Source organism: Gavia stellata, chromosome 8 (assembly GCF_030936135.1).
Source record: "Gavia stellata isolate bGavSte3 chromosome 8, bGavSte3.hap2, whole genome shotgun sequence".
Classification (NCBI taxonomy): domain Eukaryota; kingdom Metazoa; phylum Chordata; class Aves; order Gaviiformes; family Gaviidae; genus Gavia; species Gavia stellata.
In genome coordinates this window covers 17295475-17317471 of record NC_082601.1, presented here as the reverse complement: position 1 = coordinate 17317471, position 21997 = coordinate 17295475, and the positions used below count along the sequence as shown (strand labels likewise).

At 42.2% G+C, this 21997-nt stretch overlaps 1 protein-coding gene across 1 annotated transcript in view; it reads right to left on the bottom strand.

Moving 5' to 3' along the window:
* Positions 1-1788: 1788 nt before the first annotated feature.
* The window catches only part of SMARCAL1 (SWI/SNF related, matrix associated, actin dependent regulator of chromatin, subfamily a like 1), a 38256-nt gene continuing 18047 nt past the window's right edge, over positions 1789-21997 (bottom strand). The window contains exons 9-16 of the mRNA XM_059820363.1: positions 16514-16654; positions 10681-10899; positions 9809-9879; positions 6155-6257; positions 4857-5039; positions 4254-4354; positions 2617-2713; positions 1789-2212 (exon numbers count right to left, since the gene is read on the bottom strand). Coding sequence (XP_059676346.1) covers positions 2009-2212; positions 2617-2713; positions 4254-4354; positions 4857-5039; positions 6155-6257; positions 9809-9879; positions 10681-10899; positions 16514-16654 — 1119 coding nt within the window. The 3' untranslated portion in view covers positions 1789-2008. The remainder of the gene's footprint in view (positions 2213-2616; positions 2714-4253; positions 4355-4856; positions 5040-6154; positions 6258-9808; positions 9880-10680; positions 10900-16513; positions 16655-21997) is intronic.

The following is a 21997-nucleotide window of genomic DNA, read 5'->3' as shown; positions in this document are numbered from 1 at the left end:
AACTGCATACACAGCCCGTAGGGCATTTCTGTGATGACACTTGCTGAAACATGGGATAATCAAACCCTTCAATGCAGGAAAAAAAAATCCCAGTTATTATCAGGTTGATCTTGTAGCACAAACTTTTTCCTCCTCAACCATGGGAGAGAGGTCTTTTTTTCAGCGTCTGGTATCTGCACACAGACAAACATGCCACCTGCACAGCATGTTAGCTCCTGGCCTCCAGAAGCTAAATGTAAGCCTTCAGTTTCCTTTTCCCGCACTCTTTTCTACAGATTATGGCTGTAAAACACAGCTAACTTGTACCTCTGTGCAATTTTATCTTCTCCTCTACTCCCTGGTCCCATTTGCTTAACACCAGCCCGTTTCCAAGTATCTTCTAGTACTAAGACCAGAAGCGTTGAAAACATTAATTTGGGATCACGCTATGCCGCACTGGCAGTAATACACAAAAAAATGAAAGACGACCATGCAGAGATGCCTGAAAAAATTAGTTGTGAGAAACAGAGCCATTTGCCTTTACATCAAGACCACATCAAAAGTAGCCTCTAGAGTTTTTGCAGAGGCATCACTGCCATAAAGTGGAATCAGGCCCTGCCCAAGGGACAGCGAATATGTCACAAGCTCCTGAAAGGAACAAAAGAGCGGGTTTGCTCAGGTGGCACAGAGGCTGGGAGTTCAGGTCTCACAGGGATGAGAGGATGATAGGGACTACCACAAATTGGAAACAGGCATTTTAATCACTGCATCAAGCAACAGTGCTGCTTTTGGCATTCTCAGTGTAACCTGCACAGAGCTGTAATGGGAACAAATAACAGGTCCTAGGGTACCAGCCTAAAAGTCTTATGGAAGTAGCTGTTGATTCATCTATAAGCAAAGTATCATGGGATTTTCCTTTTTGAAAGTTGATGTGTCTTAGAAAGCACAAAAGGAAGTGTCCCCAAAAAGACCTATCTTTCAGCCATCGTAAATATTTAAAAAAACAGCAATGTTTCCATTGCATCACGTATTTCTCAAGCTTAAGGTCTAAATGGGAGATGAAATTCTAAAACAGAAAAAGTACCAAAAGCTTGGGAACCACGACTTAAAACAACTTTTTATTTAAACAGCTCAGTCCAGAATCGGTTTCTTACAAAACAAGAGCAAAAGTCTGCACATGTCCCCCTCTCCTCACTCATCTGTGGAAATCAGTTTTGAGTCTTGGAGAAAAAACACACACACACACACACTCTTCCTGAGCAGCCAGACTTAATCCCTGGCAGTCAGCGCAAGCTTCACCCTCTGCTGACACAAGGAGCACGTGCCATGGAGCAGGTCCTAAGGTTTAGCAGATGAGGCCAGAGATCAGCGTGCTCAGGCAGATACGTGCCTAACAGGCAACACATACCTTCTGGCAGACAGTTATACTGCTTAGTTTCAAGGTACTGACTGCTCTGCACAGGCAAAAATCTGGGGCTGTCCCTCCTCTCCCCCACCTCCACAAAACATCAAGATCTGTCTGGATCTTTTCTCTTCACTGCCAAACTGAATACCAGAGAGACAGTTTGTGAGTGACCCAATTAAGGGCCAAATTTTGCCAGTAAACTGACTCATATAAATACAGCCTAAAATTCTTGGAGATGGAAACCTGGTTGTTAAAAGCACTCTGCAGCTGCTGAGAGGTTAGTTTTCACAACAGTTCTGCCTTGTGGACAGACAACCATTATCTGCTTTTTAAACAAAACAACTGTGAAAGCTGACATGCTGAAACAAAGCAGCATGCTACTTGCCCATGGCCATTCAGTCATCAGCAAAACCAGGACTGCAAAACATGCAGGCTGCCAGGTGTGTGCTGCCTATCTGTCACACTGTCACATTGCCTTCTCATCCTTTGAGATGAAACGCACTAGAGATACAGAAAACTTAGTCTTTTATTTTTGAAAACTTAAAAAATGATACTTGATTGCTTTTGTTTTCTCTTTTTTAATTAAAAAAAATCTCTTAGCCACCGTCTCTTTTGCTGTCACCATTACACTTTAAAAAACTCCTCAATACGCCGTTTTTTGGGGGGACTCACTGAACATGTCTCTCCTTTATCTTGCAAGGCATTGCCAGAGTCAAACTTGCTGCAAGCATCAGCTGCCTCCAAAAGCAAAACTTCATCAATGTCATCTCTGCTCTCGGAGAATGTCCTCTGGAAAAGGTCGTAGATAGTCTTCTGCTTTGGATCTGGCTGAGAAATTATAACAGACAGAATCTGCATACACATTGTCATATAAAAACAAAGTGAGCAACAATCAGAGGGCACTCTCCCTGAGACAGTGCACATGCATGTGTACCTCATATGATATATATATATTTATCATACATACATATGTATACATACATATAACTTAGAGACATATATATGCTATAGAGACTATCATGTCTCCTTGCATGCAGCAGGTTTGGGAACTCTCAGTGGAGAGTCCAAGTCAAGGCATGGATTCTGGGAGGAGTTGGAGAACCTGGTCTGTGGCATTAAAGGCAGAACAGGTATAAGGTCAGACTGCCAATCACCCATAAATCTAGATGTACGCAAGCCAAAGCCCATTCAGCCTCTCCCAAGAACCATAGATATTCCTTCAGGTCAATTACCTTAGGGCAGTAATTAGTGGATTCAGCTGTTTTGGAGAAATTGGTTTCTGAAAGACCAGCTTCCCCCAGCACTTTGATTTTCTCTTGAATCATTGGCCTAGGAGAGATAAACAGATATTACTAAAGGGAAGAAAATATCATGCAAGGACACTGGCATTTACTATGTGTAGATGAAAAAAAGATATAACAGGCGTATAAAGATGGCTTTTCTACCAAAGCTTGTTAGTTCCTTAACCTGTCCTGCTCTTGTTTATGATGACTGTATGCTATCTTGGGATATCAATCAATCCAATTTAAATAAGTAACAAGAAGAGGATTTCAGGCTATAAATATTCGGATAACACACATATCCAGTAAGGTAACTAGTTGACTGAGGCAACACAATAGTATGAAGTCAGAACAAGAAGATGCAGCTAAAGGGAGTCCCAATAGCCTGTGTGTTCAGTCTCCAAGGCAAGCAATGGTAATCCTCACCAACAGACACACCGGCATTTCTAGGGTATCTCCCAATGTATTGCAGAAGGAAGAATCCATCACTGGCCCAAGAGGCTGAGAGGTCCCAACCACAGCTGCAGATTGGACACTTTGAAAGAAGCAAAGGCCACAGCACAATTAATGCATTTACCAAATAGCCTTGTCTTCTTGTTCTTTTTCTTGCCTTTAAAAAAAGATGCGCCACTGCCCTTCTTTGCAGAACTGTATTTCCTTCCCATTAAGCATTAATGACTGCATGGACAGCATTTCACAAATAAAGGCAGAATTACTGTCATTAACTTTCCATGAAACATGGGCGATGCATCAGTTTCCAGATCCCTGCATTGTAGGGTTATAATTATTTGCCATCATGATATTCTGGGAACTGCACAAGATCACTTAGTTAATTTGTTCCTTTAAACAAGGTAATAAAGATTTAATTTTTGACTTTAAATGAACCAGCTGGTGGATCATTTCTTTTCATCATTTGCAGGTCAGTTCCCTTGCAGCACTAAGGATTACTCAGATCCTCCCCTTCCCCAGGATGTCAGATTCCCCAGCCCTAAGGACCAGTGTTCACTGATAGCTCTCATTGCAGCCAAAAAGGCTGAGACCACAACTCTCCAGAGGTGGCTCAGTAGCACTTCTTTAATCCATCTGAAGGGCTCACTAAAGAGCAAGTGGAAAGCAACAGTGCAGTCCTCCTCCACAACTCCCTGTCCAAGCACTCAGCAGACAGACTGCTCCTCAGACCTGATCCACAATACATTGAACCTTCTCCATTGTCTGTTGACTTTGCTTGAAAAGTACTCAGCACTTTACAGTACCCCAGCACACGAATGCTCTGGGCTGCATCTAATACAATTCCTTCTCCTTATACAGAGGCTGTTAAGTTTTTAGATGCATCAGTTCTCCCAGAATTTCTCTCAACAGCCCTTTCTTTGTCAGATAAGAACTTTTATTCCTCCTGCTTGTCATCCACTTAGTTATGTCCACTGTGGCCAGGCCATGTCATCAGCTCAAAGCAGCCCTGATTGGCAGCTACTTCTCCTCCCCTCACAGGCTGTGGAAATCAGCACTAACATTAAGCACCTTACATCACATATCTGACAAACAGTGAAAACAGGTGGCAGGAGAACGAAAGCATCTTTCTCACTTCCTACCATAAGTAGTCATCTGCTGTGTCTTTAGCCACTAGGTAGTGAACATTAACAGAGCTGGTCTGTCCAATTCGATGTGCCCGATCTTCTGCTTGGATCAAAATCTTTATATAAAAACATAACAAAGAAAAATAAAGTGAGAGCTAAGAAATAGCATAAGCACCACAGAACAGGGAGATCTCCTTTCTTGAGCTTAGTGACTATTTCTCATCTGGAGCCCGTTAACACCTGCATCCTCAAACACAGACTAAGCCCAGAAGTAATCTGGTGCACCGGGTTCCCAAAAGGCTCTGAGCATTTTTGAAAAGAAGAGGGTCAGCACTGATGATGGGCCCTTTCAGGTCTTGGCTAGGCACGCTGTTGAGAGCTCTGTCAAGTTAAGAAACAGGAGCATGTTTCCCTTTCACACCATCTTCTCCAACTAGCAAGCTGTGTAAGCAGCCTCACTGGTTCAAGCCCAGGCACCTGGAGGTGCACAGACAAGTAGCCAGAGAAAGAAAGAGAAAAACCCTAGAGAAAGTCCCCTGCCCATTACATCTCCTCCCAAGCGCCAATGTTTCTGCTCTCCAGGGAGCATCCAACCCCTGTCCCCTCCAGGACACATACCCCTGGATTCCAGAAGAGCTCTGCAAATACCACCAGGTCCGCAGCAGACAATGTCAGGCCCATATTAGCGGCAGTGAGGGACAGGACGGCCACAACCTGCTTCTCTGAGAACTGGAACTTCTGGCACAGAGACTGCCGCTCAGCTGAAGGTGTGGAGCCATCGATACGAATGTATTCAACATGCTGTGAAAAGGCAGAAGAAGATACCTTTTAGAGGCTTTGTGTTCCCTTTCCCATATCCTCCTTCCATGTTTTAGTGGATTCTGTTTCCCGTCCCCATAGTAGAACCAGGAAAGTAAAAAGGCAACAGTTGTATTTTTAAGACCTTTCCTCAACTTTAAGGCAGAGGCACTGTAGCTCAGCATATAATGTACCTCCCCTCTGTTCACAATGCATGATTTGCTCCTATGTCCATTGCTCTCCCACCAGTCCTGAGCAACAGGAAGAACAGCAGTAAGCTGGCAACTCAAGTACAGTGGGAAGGCAACTCACTTAATATGAAGCTGAACACTGTCTGTGTGCTGATGTTACAGCTGCTACAAACTCCCCAAGTCTTCCCCTGTTTGCGATAGGAAGAGATGGGATCGCACACATCTCAGCTGCTTTGTGGTAGGCTCAGGAGAGGCATGACAAACTTGGGTGATGCAGGGCCATAACTCTTCAGTGTCCAACGTCCTTGCTCTACTGGAGGATGTTGCCACAGAGGCAGCAAAATCATCACTGCCACTGTGGTTTATAGTTTGGAATATTAACCTAAACCATCCTTCACACTGCTCCAGCATGACCCAGAACTCTTTAGGGGCATCTGTGGAAGTCTCTCACAAATAATTAGCCAAACACTTTCGAAGTCAGAGAGATGACTGGCAGGTCTATCAAGTCTCCCTACGGTATTCCAGTTCAAAAATGTAAGAGCATCACAGAGATAAAGGAAGGCAGCCATAGTTGGACTTGGGTTGTTACATTCTCCCTCTCTGAGGAAAGCCTGGAGGACAAAGCAGAGCTGGCCCCACAGGGTAACACTCCTCCAAGAATTCACAAGCTCCAGGGCAGATGATGGAGATTAAAGAACATTAAATACAACAAAAGACATTTAACTAATACAAAGTGCATCCTGTGAGGCATTCACCCTGACAGCTCAGCTCCTTCAGTGAAGGGCACATTCAGAAGCACAGCAAGTAGAAATTATCTCCGCCACTAACTTTCATAAACTATGTGATCGGCCATAACTCTGGGGAGCTCTTAAACAGCTCTGAAGCTGGAATAGTGATGAAGTTAAGACGACTCAGTCAATTACTTACTTTCTTCTCCAGCTCTGCAACTATTGCATCCAGCACTATCTTGTGATGAGCAAACACCAGGAATTTATTGTTCCCACTTTCAAGTAACTCCAGGATGTATTCTCTACGTGAAAGAGGAAAAAACCCCAAACACTATAAATTATGTGCTGAGAGAATACAGGCTTTGCTCACAAAAAAATTTAAAGAGACTGCTTATCTATACAGAGAAACTAATAAATAGGCTAGCATTTCAGTCACAACAACCACATGCAACACTACAGGCTTGGGGATGAGTGGCTGGAAAGCTCCCCTGCAGAAAAGGACCTGGGGGTGTTGACTGACAGCCGGCTGAATATGAACCAGCAGTGTGCCCAGGTGGCCAAGAAGGCCAACAGCATCCTGGCCTGTATCAGAAACAGTGTGGCCAGCAGGAGTAGGGAGGTGATCGTGCCCCTGTACTCGGCACTGGTGAGGCCACACTTCCAATACTGTGTTCAGTTTTGGGCCCCTCACTACAAGAAGGACATTGAGGTGCTGGAGCGTGTCCAGCAAAGGGCAACAAAGCTGGTGAGGGGTCTGGAGCACAAGACTTATGAGGAGTGGCCGAGGGAACTGGGGTTGTTCAGTCTGCAGAAGAGGAGGCTGAGGGGAGACCTCATCGCTCTCTACAATTACCTGAAAGGGGGTTGCAGAGAGGTGGGTGTTGGTCTCTTCTCCCAAGTGACTAGTGACAGGACAAGAAGAAATGGCCTCAAGTTGTGCCAGGGGAGGTTTAGCTTGGATATCAGGAAAAATTTCTTTACTGAGAGAGTGGTGAAGTATTGGAACAGGCTGCCGAGGGAGGTGGCAGAGTCACCCTCACTGGAGGTGTTCAAGGAACGTGTGGACATGGCATTGCGGGACATGGTTTAGTGGGCATGGTGGTGTTGGGTTGATAGTTGGACTTGATCTTACAGGTCTTTTCCATCCTTAGTGATTCTGTGATAAATAAGTTGCAGTAAAATGCAAGCAGCAAGTCAAGCCTCCTACAGATTAGAAAAAACACACTGCAGGAAAATCCACTCATTTTTCTTCACCACAGCTGGACAGCTGCCTACATTTATACTTGTGTATCAATCAATTTATTATTTCCTACTTGAAACATGACATCCCCAACCAATCAACTGGAAGTCATCTATACTTACCTGACAATCTCATTCATCCTTCTGTATTTCTAACTTTTGCACAACCACAATACACTAAACTAATCTGTATACAATTATACTTTCTATGTATACTTATGTTTACTTTGGATTGTTTTTACAACATGCATTTACAACACTGTTTTAAAACATGCATCAGAGTATCCTAAAAGTAGCTTTTCTTGCAAGGGTTCACACTGACAATTTACTACATCTTAACAATCTAAATACACCAGCTATTTCTAGGAATTATCCATATGCATATAGGCTAATAACCAATGAAAGGTAGCAAGACTCCTTTTAAACACCGTTAAACAGTGTTAATTAAATGAAAACATCTGGCTTTTGCCATGGACTAATAGCTGAGCTAGAGAACCCATTTCTGCGTAGTAACTTGTGCTACAATCAGGTCAACTGGAGTCTGAAAACCACCTAAAAGCCTAGAACTTGTAACTAAGTATAGCAACAGCTATCAGAACAGATGATACAAATGTCATCTTTTCTTTAGAATAACAAAGTTGTTGCGAAGATCAGGAATACCAAGTTCTTTGCTAAATACAACACAGCTTAGGTCAGCAGCAACTGTCAGAAAACACCAAGCAGGATTTCCAGTGCTATATTAAGACGTATCAGTGCTTTGCAGAGAGCTCCCAGGGTTCTATGATGTTCAGATCCCAGTTATGTGATAATACCATATAACAAAGAAATCTGGGAGAGAAGTGGGATTGCTGGATTTTAAAGCAAAACGAATACCAAAGTGAACATTCAGTGTAGCAAGCAGATGCACACTGCATTTAACAAATGGCTAGTCACTTCAATGGAAGCAATGGAAGACACTGTCATCAAGGGTAAGACATGGGAGGTGCTGATGATCATAGGACAGTACCATTAGCTAGATGGTACTGTACATTAGCAGCTTATAATAAGTGGTATTTTAAATGCTAATAATCCCAGAAAAAAATGGACTAGTTCCTACCAGAGAATCAAGTAAACAGCACTTCGTGGTCTTATATTCAGTTCACACTTGCAACTGAATATAAAAGGAAGAAAGTCTTCTAACTGTTCACTAACATAAAAGGAAGAAACTCTTCCACAGAAATGAGCGCTGGGACTCTGAAGCGCAGTTCTGTGCCAAACAGGCAGATTCTGCAGCAAGGTCTGAGACTGTGAAGTCACACAGTGCACATCAGCTGGTCCTCACATTCAGAGGGTTGTGGAATAGTAAACTGTTTTCAGAGAATCAGAGAATGATAGGGGTTGGAAGGGACCTCTGGAGATCATCTAGTCCAAACCCTCCTGCCAGAGGAGGTTCAGCTAGAGCAGATTGCACAGAAATGCGTCCACGTGAGTTTTGAGTATCTCCAGAGAAGGAGACTCCACAACCTCTCTAGGCAGCTTGTTCCAGTGCTCTACGACCTCAAAGTAAGGAAGTTCCTCCTCAAGTTTAGATGGAACTTCCTACGACCCAGTTTGTGCCCCTTACCTCTCGTCCTGTCACTGGGCACCACTGAAAAAAGACTGGCCCCATCCTCCTGGCACCCACCCTCTAAGTATTTATAAGCATTGATAAGATCCCCCCTCAGTCTTCTCTTCTCCAGACTAAAAAGACCCAAGCTCTTCTCCAGACTAAAAAGACCCAAGTCCCTCAGCCTTTCCTCATGAGAAAGGTGCTCCAGTCCCCTAATCATCTTTGTAGCCCTTTGCTGTGCCCTCTCCAGCAGCTCCCTGTCCTTCTTGAACCGGGGAGCCCAGAACTGGACACAGTACTCCAGGTGCAGCCTCACCAGGGCAGAGTAGAGGGGGAGGATAATGTCCCTTGACCTGCCTGCCACACTCTTCTTGAGTGTAGCATACTACTTATTAAAACGTCATGTTATATGACCTAAATCAACTCCTTGCAGTCCCACCAAAAGGCTAAAGATGAAAGGGCATGGAAAGTCACATAAGGAAGTTATTCCTAGGGAAGAGAGTTAACAGCTCACCTACGACAGAAAGCTTTTATACTGAGGTTGCGTGTGAGCTCTGAGGAAGAGCCAAGAACTTCAGTAGGGGCTCTGACATCCTTAGAGCATGCTACAACTAAAGCTTAGTCCATCTCATAAGGTTTTTGGCTCAGGGTTCCTGCTGCAGCAGGACTGCAGTGTTTGTTTTCTCAAATTCTGTTGATACTTTTAGTTTCATTATTACCCCCTCCTTAAACTGAAATAGGGTCCAGACCAGGGAACTTGATCCAAGTCCCAAACACCAAGTAATTTCAGATGGTTCAAATGACAGTTTAGATCCATATCTGGAATGAAATCAGAAGGCTTATTCAGCCTAGGAACTCCGAGAGAAGAAAACGTTTAGTGCATTGTAATTAAAATCAATTTTTTCTAAGCTGGCTTGAGGCTACGCTTCATGTCCCTGCACTGTTATCTCTAAAGCACCGTTTTCCTGTTCTCAGCTGAAAACCACATTTTACTAGGCAAGAATGAAGCAATGACATGCAGCTTACATGACTGAATGGATTTTAGCTTCTGCCGTTCTGTTGTAGAAGAGGAGAAGAGCTTCTTTCTCCTGTTGTTTCTGCAGAGAGAAAGATAAATAAGTGTGAGTCTCAGAAGTGCCTTTTCTCCTTCTTGCTTACAGATCTGGGATGTCTGAGGCTGCCAATAAACACTTTGCTAGGAAAAAATCAGCCTAAAAATGCACAACACAAGGGGACTGGAGGAGGAAGTCCCCTACTCGCCACTGGGCATGGCAGATACTCACATGCTCCTATTTATGACACCTCTCTTCCTACCTCCTACTCAACTCCTACATGTCGGATGACAAGCATATCACAAATGTAGTTTTAGTTGAGAAAGCATTTCCCAACTGAAATGGAAAGGAAAAACTCCTAAGTTCTTACAGAACTGTATTAGCAACCTAGGAGCCTAGAACATGTATCTGCCATCCATACAAGAAAAAACAAACAAAAAAATACACTCTTCACATTTTTGGCTACTGCTATGTTCACAATGCACCTTCAACAAGGCTGTGTTTGTAGGGTGAATGGGATTACAAGGCAAGACAGAAGAGTAGGTACAGAGGCAGGAGGTACAAAAGGCAATTAAAAAGGACTAACGATAGAGGAAAAAAAGAGAGGAAAAGTTCACACAAAGGGACAAAATAGACCACATAAATCAAAAGGAAAAAAAGCTGAGCTGTTTTGATTGTGCTGTACATTCATTTAAAACTGTGCCTTCAACAGCCTTCCACTGCGCCTTCACATGAGGTGTGGCTCTGACCTTCCTTGGAACTCAGGGTACTGTTTTTGCACTGATGTTTTTAAATAAAGGTAGCTGAAATACCAATGGCTCATCATGAAAATCGTTTCTCACTTACACTTTCATATCCTTTGGCCATCTTCTTTGCTTCAGCTGCCAAGACAGCTTTGCTCTTTGCACTAATGCCTTCAGGAGCCACCAAAACCATTTTGCGTTGCTTTGCTGGAAGCTGGGAAAGCACATCTGATTTCAGACGGCGGATCATGATGGACTCCTCCAGCAAAATTTTCAGTTCAGTTAAGTTGGATGATCGAGAGTAGTCCCAACCCCACGGCATCTGGGAAAGATCAAAGCAGTTATCAGTATCAAACTTACAGAAGACTGACTCTTCTGGTCTGCAGGCAATCCACGAGTAGAATAAACTTGCAAGGCAAGAACTTAATGGTCAGTAGGAAGAGAGATTTGACAAAAATGGCAATAAGATAGAAGTATGCAAACTAATCCACCCAACATGAGAAGGTTACTTATCAACTTCCCTTCTTCCTACTTACAAGTGCTCTGGGAGGCGCAGGGAAGACGACTACACAGAATGGTAGGGATTCCTACCACAGCACTGTGCCCTGGTATTCATCCTCACACAGTGAGGTATTTCTGCTCTTCACTTGGAGCTTTGGGCAGGACAACAGAACTCACTGCAGTTCTGTGCACACACATTTACCTCAGCTTTAAGCAGACACACACACAAAAAAATCTTCTCCAACAGCACGAGGACAAACATGCTTAACCCAAATGCCTTCACAGAGATGTTACACATGCCTAGGAAATGCTAGGTCAAAATTGCCTGCTTTCCACTACGACCTGTCTCTTGATCTGCTTCTTGACATACTCTGTTTCTGCCATTACCATGTTTGGCTCATACTCAAGCAAACCATAAATAAATTGCGGCCCAAAATACATCACTCCAAGCATTGTCTCTTCAAAGCATCATCATTTCAAAGCTCCTCTGGACAAACCCTTAATTTACTTCTCCTTGAAGCACTTATCTCTGAACCTGCCTTATCTTCCAAGATCCTGTGTGCAGACAATATGTATCTGTTCAGTTAATCTCAGCTCAACTTCTCCTACTGGTAACCCCACAGCTTATCATTTGTTCTCCAGGAAAGAACAAATAAGCTGACAAACACTGGCATCAAAATTGGTACATTCCCCAAAAGAAACATCTTTAAACAACTTTCTTTTGGACAGGAGACCAATAAGGTTTTTATGCTGACTTAAAGGATAAAGAGATACCTTTCTTCTGAAGTTTCACAAGTAAGTATATGAAATACAGCTACAGTAATACTGAAAACCAAGGCGGGGGGGGGGGGGGGGGGGGGGGAGGGCGGCGGAAATCTTCCTCACAGCTCTAATTCCAAGTCTTACTGTCAGTGTCACCAAAAAAAGCCAAAAATACAACCTCTGGTCTTAGAACAACAACCCAAAGTAACCCCCTACATATGTATACATACACCTTCCCGAATTGCACATAATGGAGATCTGAGGAGCCTCAGCACCAACCCATTTGATCTCCTGCTCCACATTAATTGCTAAAATAGATTTAACTTTAAAAATCCATATTTCTTTTATTTTCCTTCCCCAAGAAAAACCTGTGGCACCACAGAACTGGAAGTAAAATAGGAAAAAGCTCCAAAGTATTCACTGCACCCTCCATCCTCCTGTAGAGTGCATGAGACAAAAAATAAGTCATACCAGCCATGAGGTTAGTCACGTTACTGACTGCATTAAGGGATGGTGCTTTGACAGAACAGGGATGAGAACATGCTACGAGACAGAAAGAGGAGTAATCAAACAGCTCATAGGTAATTAAGACCTCTCTGATATCTGAAGTGAGCACTCCTACTTTGGGTTGAGGCATAACAGGACAATTTGCAATTCTATTGCTATGTTGTATTGACGTGAACCATTAACTGACTTCAGATTCTGGCACCTATGGCCACCATTAAAACTCATTTGACTTAATCTACTCCTACATAATTATGGTACCATCTGATTATCTATAGTTGGTTCATTAAAGCAGGAAACAATTCAAAACCTAGACATACAAAGCCAGTTTGGATCCTGTAGAGTTAAAACTTTGGCTCTGTCAACAGCACACTGGTATACAGCTAGAAGTAATAAGCCCACCTGGATCTAAGCCAAGCCCTCAAAAAGCCAACATAGGTATTACTGCTCTGCTTCCATGAAACCAGGAGTGCAATGCAGATACATCCCTCAGGTCCACGAAAAGCTGGCTCAAGTCTAGCTGGGTTTATTAGCTTTAGGCATACTGCATGAAAGCTGACATTTCTGAGCCCCAGTCTTTGTGCCCCCTTTCTGCATTTCTTCAGGCTCTGTGGACCCAGCAGAGCAGATGTACAGAACCAAGAAGGGCCCACCTGGTGCTGCACCCAGCCTCATAAGCCCTCTGCCCACACTGCCCAGCGCACTGGTAGCTAGGTAGCAGGGATCAAGACTGACTAGGCTGTTGAGCAAGACCTGCTACAGGGCCTGGACATTCTCCTCAGGCTACCTCATTCTACTCATGCAGCCCATGTTTTTCCACTTTCCACTTCCATAAAAGCAAGTGATGCGTATGTTTTGTGTCCACATAGCACAAATCATTTCATAAGAGTAACATCATCATAACTGAAAGAACAAGGCACCAACAGAGCCAATATATTATCTACTGTCATATTAAAAAGCATATACAGGCAGAATCCCTACAGTGTGTTCAGATTACCGTATTTCTTTTATGGTGACTGTTGCTGGAGCAACTCGCAAACAAGGCAACATGCTAGTTCTGTGCTGCACCTAGCTAGTGATAAAAAAGGTGATTATTTTTGGAATTATTAAAATATAGTTTAGTATATCCTGTTGTGGAAAAGAAGAGAGAGAAAAAAGAGGGACATTTATTTTGCCAAAATACACATCTGGCTTTGATCCATAACATTCCAGAACAAATGCTTCCAACAGTGATTTTCTTACCAAAGTGTTACAGCATCTTACATGAGTCAGTAAACTTATTACAGTGTTAGCAGGAGCTGCCAAACTCTTATGAATTTAGAGCATGTGCTCAGATAAAAATTATTTAATATTGGCCAACATCACCCAGTTTGAAAAATGAATTCACAGCATGTATTTTGGGAAACAGACTTGCGATAGTTTGTAAATAAGCAGGTGACATTTCACTTGCTGTATTTTTAAGAGTACAGATGCTGGGAGGTTGAATTATAAAATGATAAACTTTTATTTTATATCTTTTCTAATCACATCTGCCCCATATTTTAATTTTCTGTCATAAAATCTATTATCTTCAAACAGAAACCACTCAGGTTTTAGTTTTAAATCAAATGGCTCAGGTTTGTCAATTTGTCTTTAATCTTATAATGCAATCAGATTTATTATTAATACCAAAACATTTTTACACAGCACCTTTCATCCTGACAGATCTCCAAAATTCTTGCAAAACCTCTCTGGTTCTGTGCAATTCCATCCCCACTCATAATGCTGCCACTTTCAGGACAGAAAGAAGAACCTATTTAAGGAATGAGAGCAAAAGTACCAAAACAGTTCTTCAGAGAGGATGTAACTTCTAACACAACTTCAGGTTAGAGCTGCAAAAAAGAACATGAGGGACATACTACAGTCATGAGGGAACAACTACAATCATCAAAACACCTTATAATTTACCCATTGCTGAGTGGATCTATGGCAACACAATATTCAGCAGTCCCATTTTTTCCTCTAATACTATCCACATCGCTTCCTTCCAGCAGCCCCACTTCTCTAAATAACCAAATTATTTCTAGGTTCACTCTATCATTTACTGACATTAACTGTAGCAAAATGTCCCAGGCGAACACTAAGATGACCAGTAATGTTCAACTGCTTAGTAGAGGCGGGTCAAACAGAGAACTAAAGTTGTACTAGAAACCCTGCAGAGGTTTTGAAGGGAAGCTGATACAGGCTGTGACCTCCATGCTGAGTTTTACTGTAGGTTAAAAACTCATTTACACAGAATACCCTGTTACAACCTGGATCGTCCAGAACAATTTTATTTCTTTTATCCAATTCAACATCTTACCTGAGGTCCGTACGCCTCATAATTGAAGGAACAGCTAGTCATGCAGAACTTCACCCTCACAGGGCTTATGCAACTCCAAACCTATTTAGACTCATACGTTGCAAATCAACTTTCCTTTTTACTACGGAAAACCAATGAGATTAAACCGCATCTCTTCATTTCCCTCTAGGAAGCATTCTGGACACTGCTCAGAAAGGAATCTTTCAACAAAGATAATGAAGCTCAGCAGAAGATGTGGCCCTCTCACTCCGTATGATTGCTACTATGGATGGAGAAACAATGTTTATCTTCTGCTGGGAAAGGAGTGCTTTGCTCACATGAATGCTGTCGTCTTCCAGAACTCAAGCTCTGTATCTGTGATTCTGCATGCTAAATGGCCTTACTTTAATCAATGGCATCAACATATGAGTACCAAAACCAACGAATTGCTCATCTGTCTTGCACATTTGGACATACATAGAACAGCACTGCACTAGCTATGAAAGTAAAAGTGGGCATTCAGATCTAAGAAAAAGGGGATTTGAGAACTTTATATGAGACTGCAATATGAATCTTCTTGATGGAAATTTGGCATGTGTTAGCTACACCAAACAGAGATAAGAAAACAAACACAAAAGCCCTACAAATAGCTGTAACTATTTTATGGCATACACTGATGATGTTAAGTTCTTTTGTAAATATTTTTGAGCATTGAAATGGTCATCTGGTGTTTCCAACCACTCTGCTGAAAGTTATTGCCCAGTCTTACGGAAAATGAGGCACAAGAATTGAAATGGATTTCTTGAGAACAAAGCAGAGCAAGCAAGTTCATGCACTACAGGTCCATGGCTCACACTGCCAAGCCATTCTGTGCTACATGCTAACTGCTATGGGATTGTCCTGGAGGAACTGGAGGGCAAGCCAGATTAGAGGGCTCTTGTTCCAAATCAGAACTCAGGGGAACTTTGGTCCCCCTTTTTGTGTCTATGCAACCAACACAGAAGATCCTAGAGCCTCCTTGTACAACAGGCAGCAGCAAGAGGTCTTCTCTTAGCAGTGTGTTCCAACACACACAACAGCCCTAGAGATGGTAAATCCAAGCACAGCTGAGTTGCCCATACATTGAGAGCAAGGCAGACACCTGCCATCATGGCTGCAAATGCTGGCTTCCTGCAAAGTCAAGATCTTGCAGTGGTTGGACTCAATGACTCCGCTGAAACAACTGCTGAGCAGCTAGCAGAGATAGGAGCAGTTAATTTATTTTCAAAATACGCTGAGGACCACATCCATTTCCTGAATTAGAAGAGGGTGGGAAACAAAGACAGACTATAAGTCTTCATTTTTTACCTACCTGGAGGTATAAAATCCAAAATCCCAAGCAACAGAGGCCTTACTTTGACAGTCACTAAAGCAGACTAGAAACTGTGTTTTTTGGTTTGTGGTTTTTTTTTTTTTTTAATCAATTAGCCCAAACCTGCAGCTGCTTAAAGGCCCCATAGTTACTCTGCACATTTAAAACACTCTGGGGGCAAGTTTTTATTAGAATAGGCTCATTTCCCCAGCTATAGCCACTTTTTTTCTTTTTTCTTTTTTAGCTTTTTACTTCCATGCTTTCAGGGCAGATTTTGACAAGAAGCATTACTGCCTCCATGTCTCAGACCTGCCATTGCAGCACCTAGAGCTTCTCAGGTTGAGAGCTTTCAAAATGTTACTCTGGAGTGAGACTTTCTCAAAAAAGATGTAACATCAGACAGAAGGAAGGAAAGAAAAAGCCTCCACTTTGTTTGAGAAAAATAAAATAAAATGCTGTTTGCAGAGTCCCAGTCTGCCACTTCCCCCACTGAAGTACCTTCCTGCCATCACAGTAGCGTAGTCCAAAGGAGTGGAACTGCGGGAAGAAGGCTGGCTGGACAGCTGCGATTTGTGTGTAGAGCTCTGCGGGCCGTGACATGGCAGGGGTTCCTGAAAGCAAGATCACTCTCTTGGCAGCCTGGGAAAGCAAAATGGAGCATTGTTATCATACAGCTTACAACATAAGCAGAACCCGCTAAGAAGTCAACCCCAGTACCAAAAGAAAATCCCAGAGCCATTGTCCAAGCACCCTAAATGGAAAGGTACTTCACCTTCCACAGATACTTTCAGCCTTCACTGCCTGAAGGCACTCAAGGACAGTGCTTAAAACTCCTAGGAAGCAGGACAAACCATATTGTTTCTTATTCATCATCCACATGCTGTAAGGGAAGGGACCATAAATTTTTATGACAGTACTTTCTGAATTGGCATTTACCCACTAGACACGTTAATATCTTATGCCTGGCTCAACATTTCATTTGGCATCAGATGTCAGAGGAAAATGACACACCCTCTCAGGTACAGCCTCACCTCCAAAATAAATTCTCTTGTAATAAACCTGCCATAGCAAGTCTTAAATAGACTGTCTTCCTCACAAAAGCAGAAGAGATCCAGAGAAGTAGGATTTTTTCTTACTTTTTGTTCATTTTTTTTTTTCTTTTTAAATTCTACTAGTAAGGAGAGAAAGATGAAGCTGCCTGAAGCAGGACCAGAAGATGCCCACCTGATAGCCACAGTAAGTCTAGGCACAGCTGGCTGGATGCTAGAACATGAGTTAATAAATACAAATCGTGTAAGAAGACTGTAAAACATGTGTTGTAGGGGAGACAGGAAGGGGGTGGGGTGGGAAACCTGTATCTAAAGTAGGTACTCCCAAAAAGTGTGTGTGTGGGGAAATCACAATATAGACATAAAAGCCTCCAAGATGCATTTCTACCCTCATACCTAATTCCATTATTAGATGAGAGCTATGAATTTCTACTGCTGTAAATTCACATAGTTGTTAAATTACAAATGCCTTGTAATTTCCTGCATGGTTTAATGCAGGTTCATTAAAATAACAAAGAGATTCTTGAGTGACATCTGTACCAACAGCTCATTCACATTTAAATGAAAAAGAAAATGAAATTCTTTTATCGTTTCCCTAAGATCTACCAGTCACCCAAATCTATTCACCTGATTCATCCACTCACCAGTCAAATCTGGTGGAAAAAGAGTTCACAGATCAGCTACCGGAAATTAATTTCAGGACTCTGTATCAGATATTCATATATAGGTTGTAATCAAGGTGGGACTTGCCTTCTCCCTCCATCCCTATTAAACAGATCAGAAGGAAATGTGATCACCACCAGGATCAGACAATTCCCATAAACATTTAAAAAAGCAGGATATTTATTGAACTAAGTAAGAGGAGAGGTCAAACCTTTGGACATGTCAGAAGGTGAGAGTTAGTTCGCACAAGACAGAGGTGCCTATGCTACTCAAAAGAGGGAGGGGTCACAGAGGCCAAAGATACCAGATCCCATGAGGAAACAAAGTGATAAAACAGAAATTTTGAATAGATTTTGAATAGATGCCAATAAAGACTTGCTCCTACAGAGAAGTCTCTCCTGATCACTGCTTAATTCCTGTTTCCTGCTGAACCTTCTGTGCTGTCAAGAGTGAGAGCTTACCCTCCTTTCTTCCAAGGTCTATAAGAATAATATGGAACAACAGCACAGAAAATAAGATTGCAATGACCAGCAAGGACTTTCTAGCAAAACCAGATCCGTAATCAATTGATACATATTTCCACATAGGAGAACTAACATTAGCTGCTCATTAGCATTTAGACATGAAGTTTAATTTTCTCCAAAAGCACCCCTCTCTCTCATGTGTCCTTGTGACTGTTCTTATAGCTACTTTCTTGTGACATCGCTTAAGGGAACTCTGACAATGACTTGACTAGTGGAGACCTGTTCTGTAGCCCTCATTTACTAACGTAAGACAGTTGTGGCTTTGAAGCATTACACTTGCACACACAGTACACCAGCAAAAATTAATTCCACAGCTGGGACAACATTTACGAAAGTCACCTTTGAAAGTCAAAGAATAATTTATGAAATGACAACCCCCAATGGCACATACTTTAGAGGTCAAAAAGCAGCACCCAACTGATTCAAAGGAAAGTAGGTGAGGAGGGGAGGTTATACCATGAAGAAATAATTGAACATGCAAGGAGCTTCATTAACATACAATGACTGTCTCTGTGTTAAACGAATTTCACAGCATGAGCTCTGCCATATGCTACCCAACATACTTTAAGTAAGTGTGGCTGGTTCTGGCTGTACAAGTACTTGTGTCTCCAGTTTTTGCTTAGTCTGGCATTTCAAACTGCTTAGCGTAAGAATACCTTATCCTATGAAATGAAAAATCCGAGAGTTGCCATAATATAATAGAGATAATCACCTGATGAAATAGAAGATTTGATAAAGGGAAAGGGTTGTAGCTGTTTTGAGGAGTCTGTTTCTGTACTTGGGTATGACAGATAGGGCTCTGCATTTCATAAGATGATCCTACAGTGGTTATTCCAAAAAATATAAATGCCTTTCCCTATTCTTAAGTGACATCTAGACAGAGAATGTGTGTCAAATGGCGATGATCAGCTATGACTGAAGCAAATTACACTACCTCCCTATTTCAAGAAGGAAGGGAAAAGCAAATCTGAAGATGCAGCCTTGAGGCCCCGCAGCTTCTCCAGTTTCAAGATGAAGTTCCTTCTCTCAGCAGGTGACAACAAGCAAAGGCTTATTTATCCAATGTATATGGATTTGTAATGCCTAAAGAGAGCTGCTATTTATTTCCCACTACAAAGGAAGATTTTTGCGTTCCCTCCTCACCTCCTACCTTCAGCATTGACTCTATTTCCTCTATTATTTTTAAGCATCTCTTTATTAAAACAAGCAGAAAGAGTATTAGATTCCAGCCACACAATGTATTTGGACTTCCATAATAGAAACAAAGACCTTTAACCCTGCAAACATCAGGATGTGCATCAGGCTATTAACCTGAACAGCAGCTCAATAGGAACAATCACATTAGTAATACTACACAAATGTTGTGGAACAAAGCCCATAGGGAGCACAACAGGAATAAGACCATTTTATGCCACTGGAATCTTTGATTAGATACTATTTTTTATTTCTCAGTTTCTAACCCAGTTCTTCACTAAAAACTTACTGTTGTGCTTCCAAAAAACTCATCCATGTTCCATTAGGATCTTCCCCAGTTTCCACTGCCTTGCAATATTCCATGCAATTACAGAAGAACACAGACCATGCCAGCACTTTGGCTGATCGAAGGATGGGGAATCCTTTTCACTCTGGTTCCCAAGAGACCCCACCACAGATAAGTGAAAAACTTCCGTTTTGTTGTTTCTTCTTCATCTACACCCCTAGGGCTTTGCTGTTTTATGGATATTGGTAGCATGTACACTCCCTCTCTTATGTTCATGTGTCTGGGCCGGTCCAATCTTGGAAGGAAAAAAGAAAATGCTTACAAAAGGCATAACACCATGACACTTTCTGCCTCTGAGGAAGGCAGATGCAGGGCAGAGGCGAAGGAAACAACCAGTATTGTCAGTATGCTCAGGAGAACTTAGTCCCAATCATGAGACTAAATAAAACAGCAAGGTGTCAAATGGGTCCTATTACTGATTGCCACAGCTCTGGATGAGGGACAGGGACAAGCCAGGCCTGACAATGGTGACTCAACCAAAGCCCAACAGTATGAGGCTATTCTCACTTTGATGTGTGTGGCAACAAGACAAAGACCACTTTGAAGACATGGTACTCAAGAGGACTAGAAGTTCCTAAGAGATGCTGAAAGTGGGGACAGGTCTCACGCAGCTGCTGGCACAGACTGGCCAGCGTGAAAGCTGGCTGAGCTTGAAAGCAGGATTTTTGCCACGTGCCAAAACATCAAAGGACTGTTTTCTACTACAGCTTTCAATCCATCCACCTCCATAATTTTTCAGGGATGCACACAGATTGTGTACAAACCCTGCCACCTGGTTCCATCTAGGCAGATGAAGCGTTTTCCCCCATGTACAAGTCTGCACACCCACAAGTTTGCACATCCATTGGGACCGTGAAGGGAATAACAAATCTAGCCCAAACATTTTGCTGCTGCTATTTCAGCTCACCCTATCTTAGTGTTTGTGTGGAATTATAAAGTCCTCTGAAAGTTTTGTCCAATAACAACAAATTGGGCACAACATGTCTATATACTTACTCTAAACTAATGACAACCTGGGGCAAGCTACCAGGTAGCGAGTATGGTCATTGCATACAGCCAGCAATTACAAAACTGCAGTAAAAAGTCTTTCTGGTCACACTTCCCACTGTCCCAAGCAAAACTTTCCTAAATCTCGGTCAGGGTAGCAGCTAAGTATGTCACAAAAGATACTGACTACTACACACACCGAATACTGCACACACACAGAGTTTGTGGGGTTTTTTAATATTTAAAAAATGTCTAGAAGTTCCCAGCTGACAAACTTAGGCCACATGTTTAATACACGGTTCTGCTTGACAATTCCATACCACACTTGCTCCACAATGTATACAAGAGAGCAGGAAAGGATGGATTATTACTGCGTGGCTAAAAATACCATTTCATTTTGAAGACCAGTCAATGTCAGATACTAAAACTAAAAGGAGGCTTTAAATGCTGTAACCATGGGTTAAATATTTCAGAGGTGGAGATTCAGCTTGGCTGTCTAACAAGGCAGATTCGAAATTAATATCCAAGGTAAGTCATCTTTATTATGAAGGTATTTATTTAATCTGATTATTGTGCAGTTCTGTCTAAATGGTCGCAACAGTTTTTATATTTTACTTAGTATTCAAATGGAGAAGTCACAGCAGCAGATTCTATCAAGATAAAAAAAATTCCATTAAGTACGGATGGAAGTGACAGAAACATTTCAGGCTCAGAAACATTTTAGCTTAAATCTGTCATCCAGTGTCATTATGGACTCATAAATCTTTGTTGCATCTAAGGACCAAGGATCACATTTCTGAGGTTGTGGTGTTTTTTTCTTTTCTGTCCCCAAAAGCCAGTTCAAGGCTAAGCTTTCATGCTTCAGGATGTCGGGAACCTCGTAAGAAATATAAACAACTACGGCAATTTCAGAAAGTTTAAAGGCACGAGTTGGCTCCAGGGGCTCTGGTTACAGCACTGTCATGGCTTCGCACTGTGACCTTAAGGTAGGGACTGAGGCACTAGAAGCAGTGTACTTATCAAGGGTTTGCCTATGGATACAGGATTTTTGGTGTCTTCTAAGACCCCCAGTACTGCTCTAATCCTTTTAACATAAAGGTGGCAAGAGCAAGAATATTATCCTCAGCAGCATGTTTATCAATGCCTCTTATTCAATAATCTCAAAGTATCACGTCAAATACTGACAATACTTCCATTTTTACCCCATTGACTATTTACT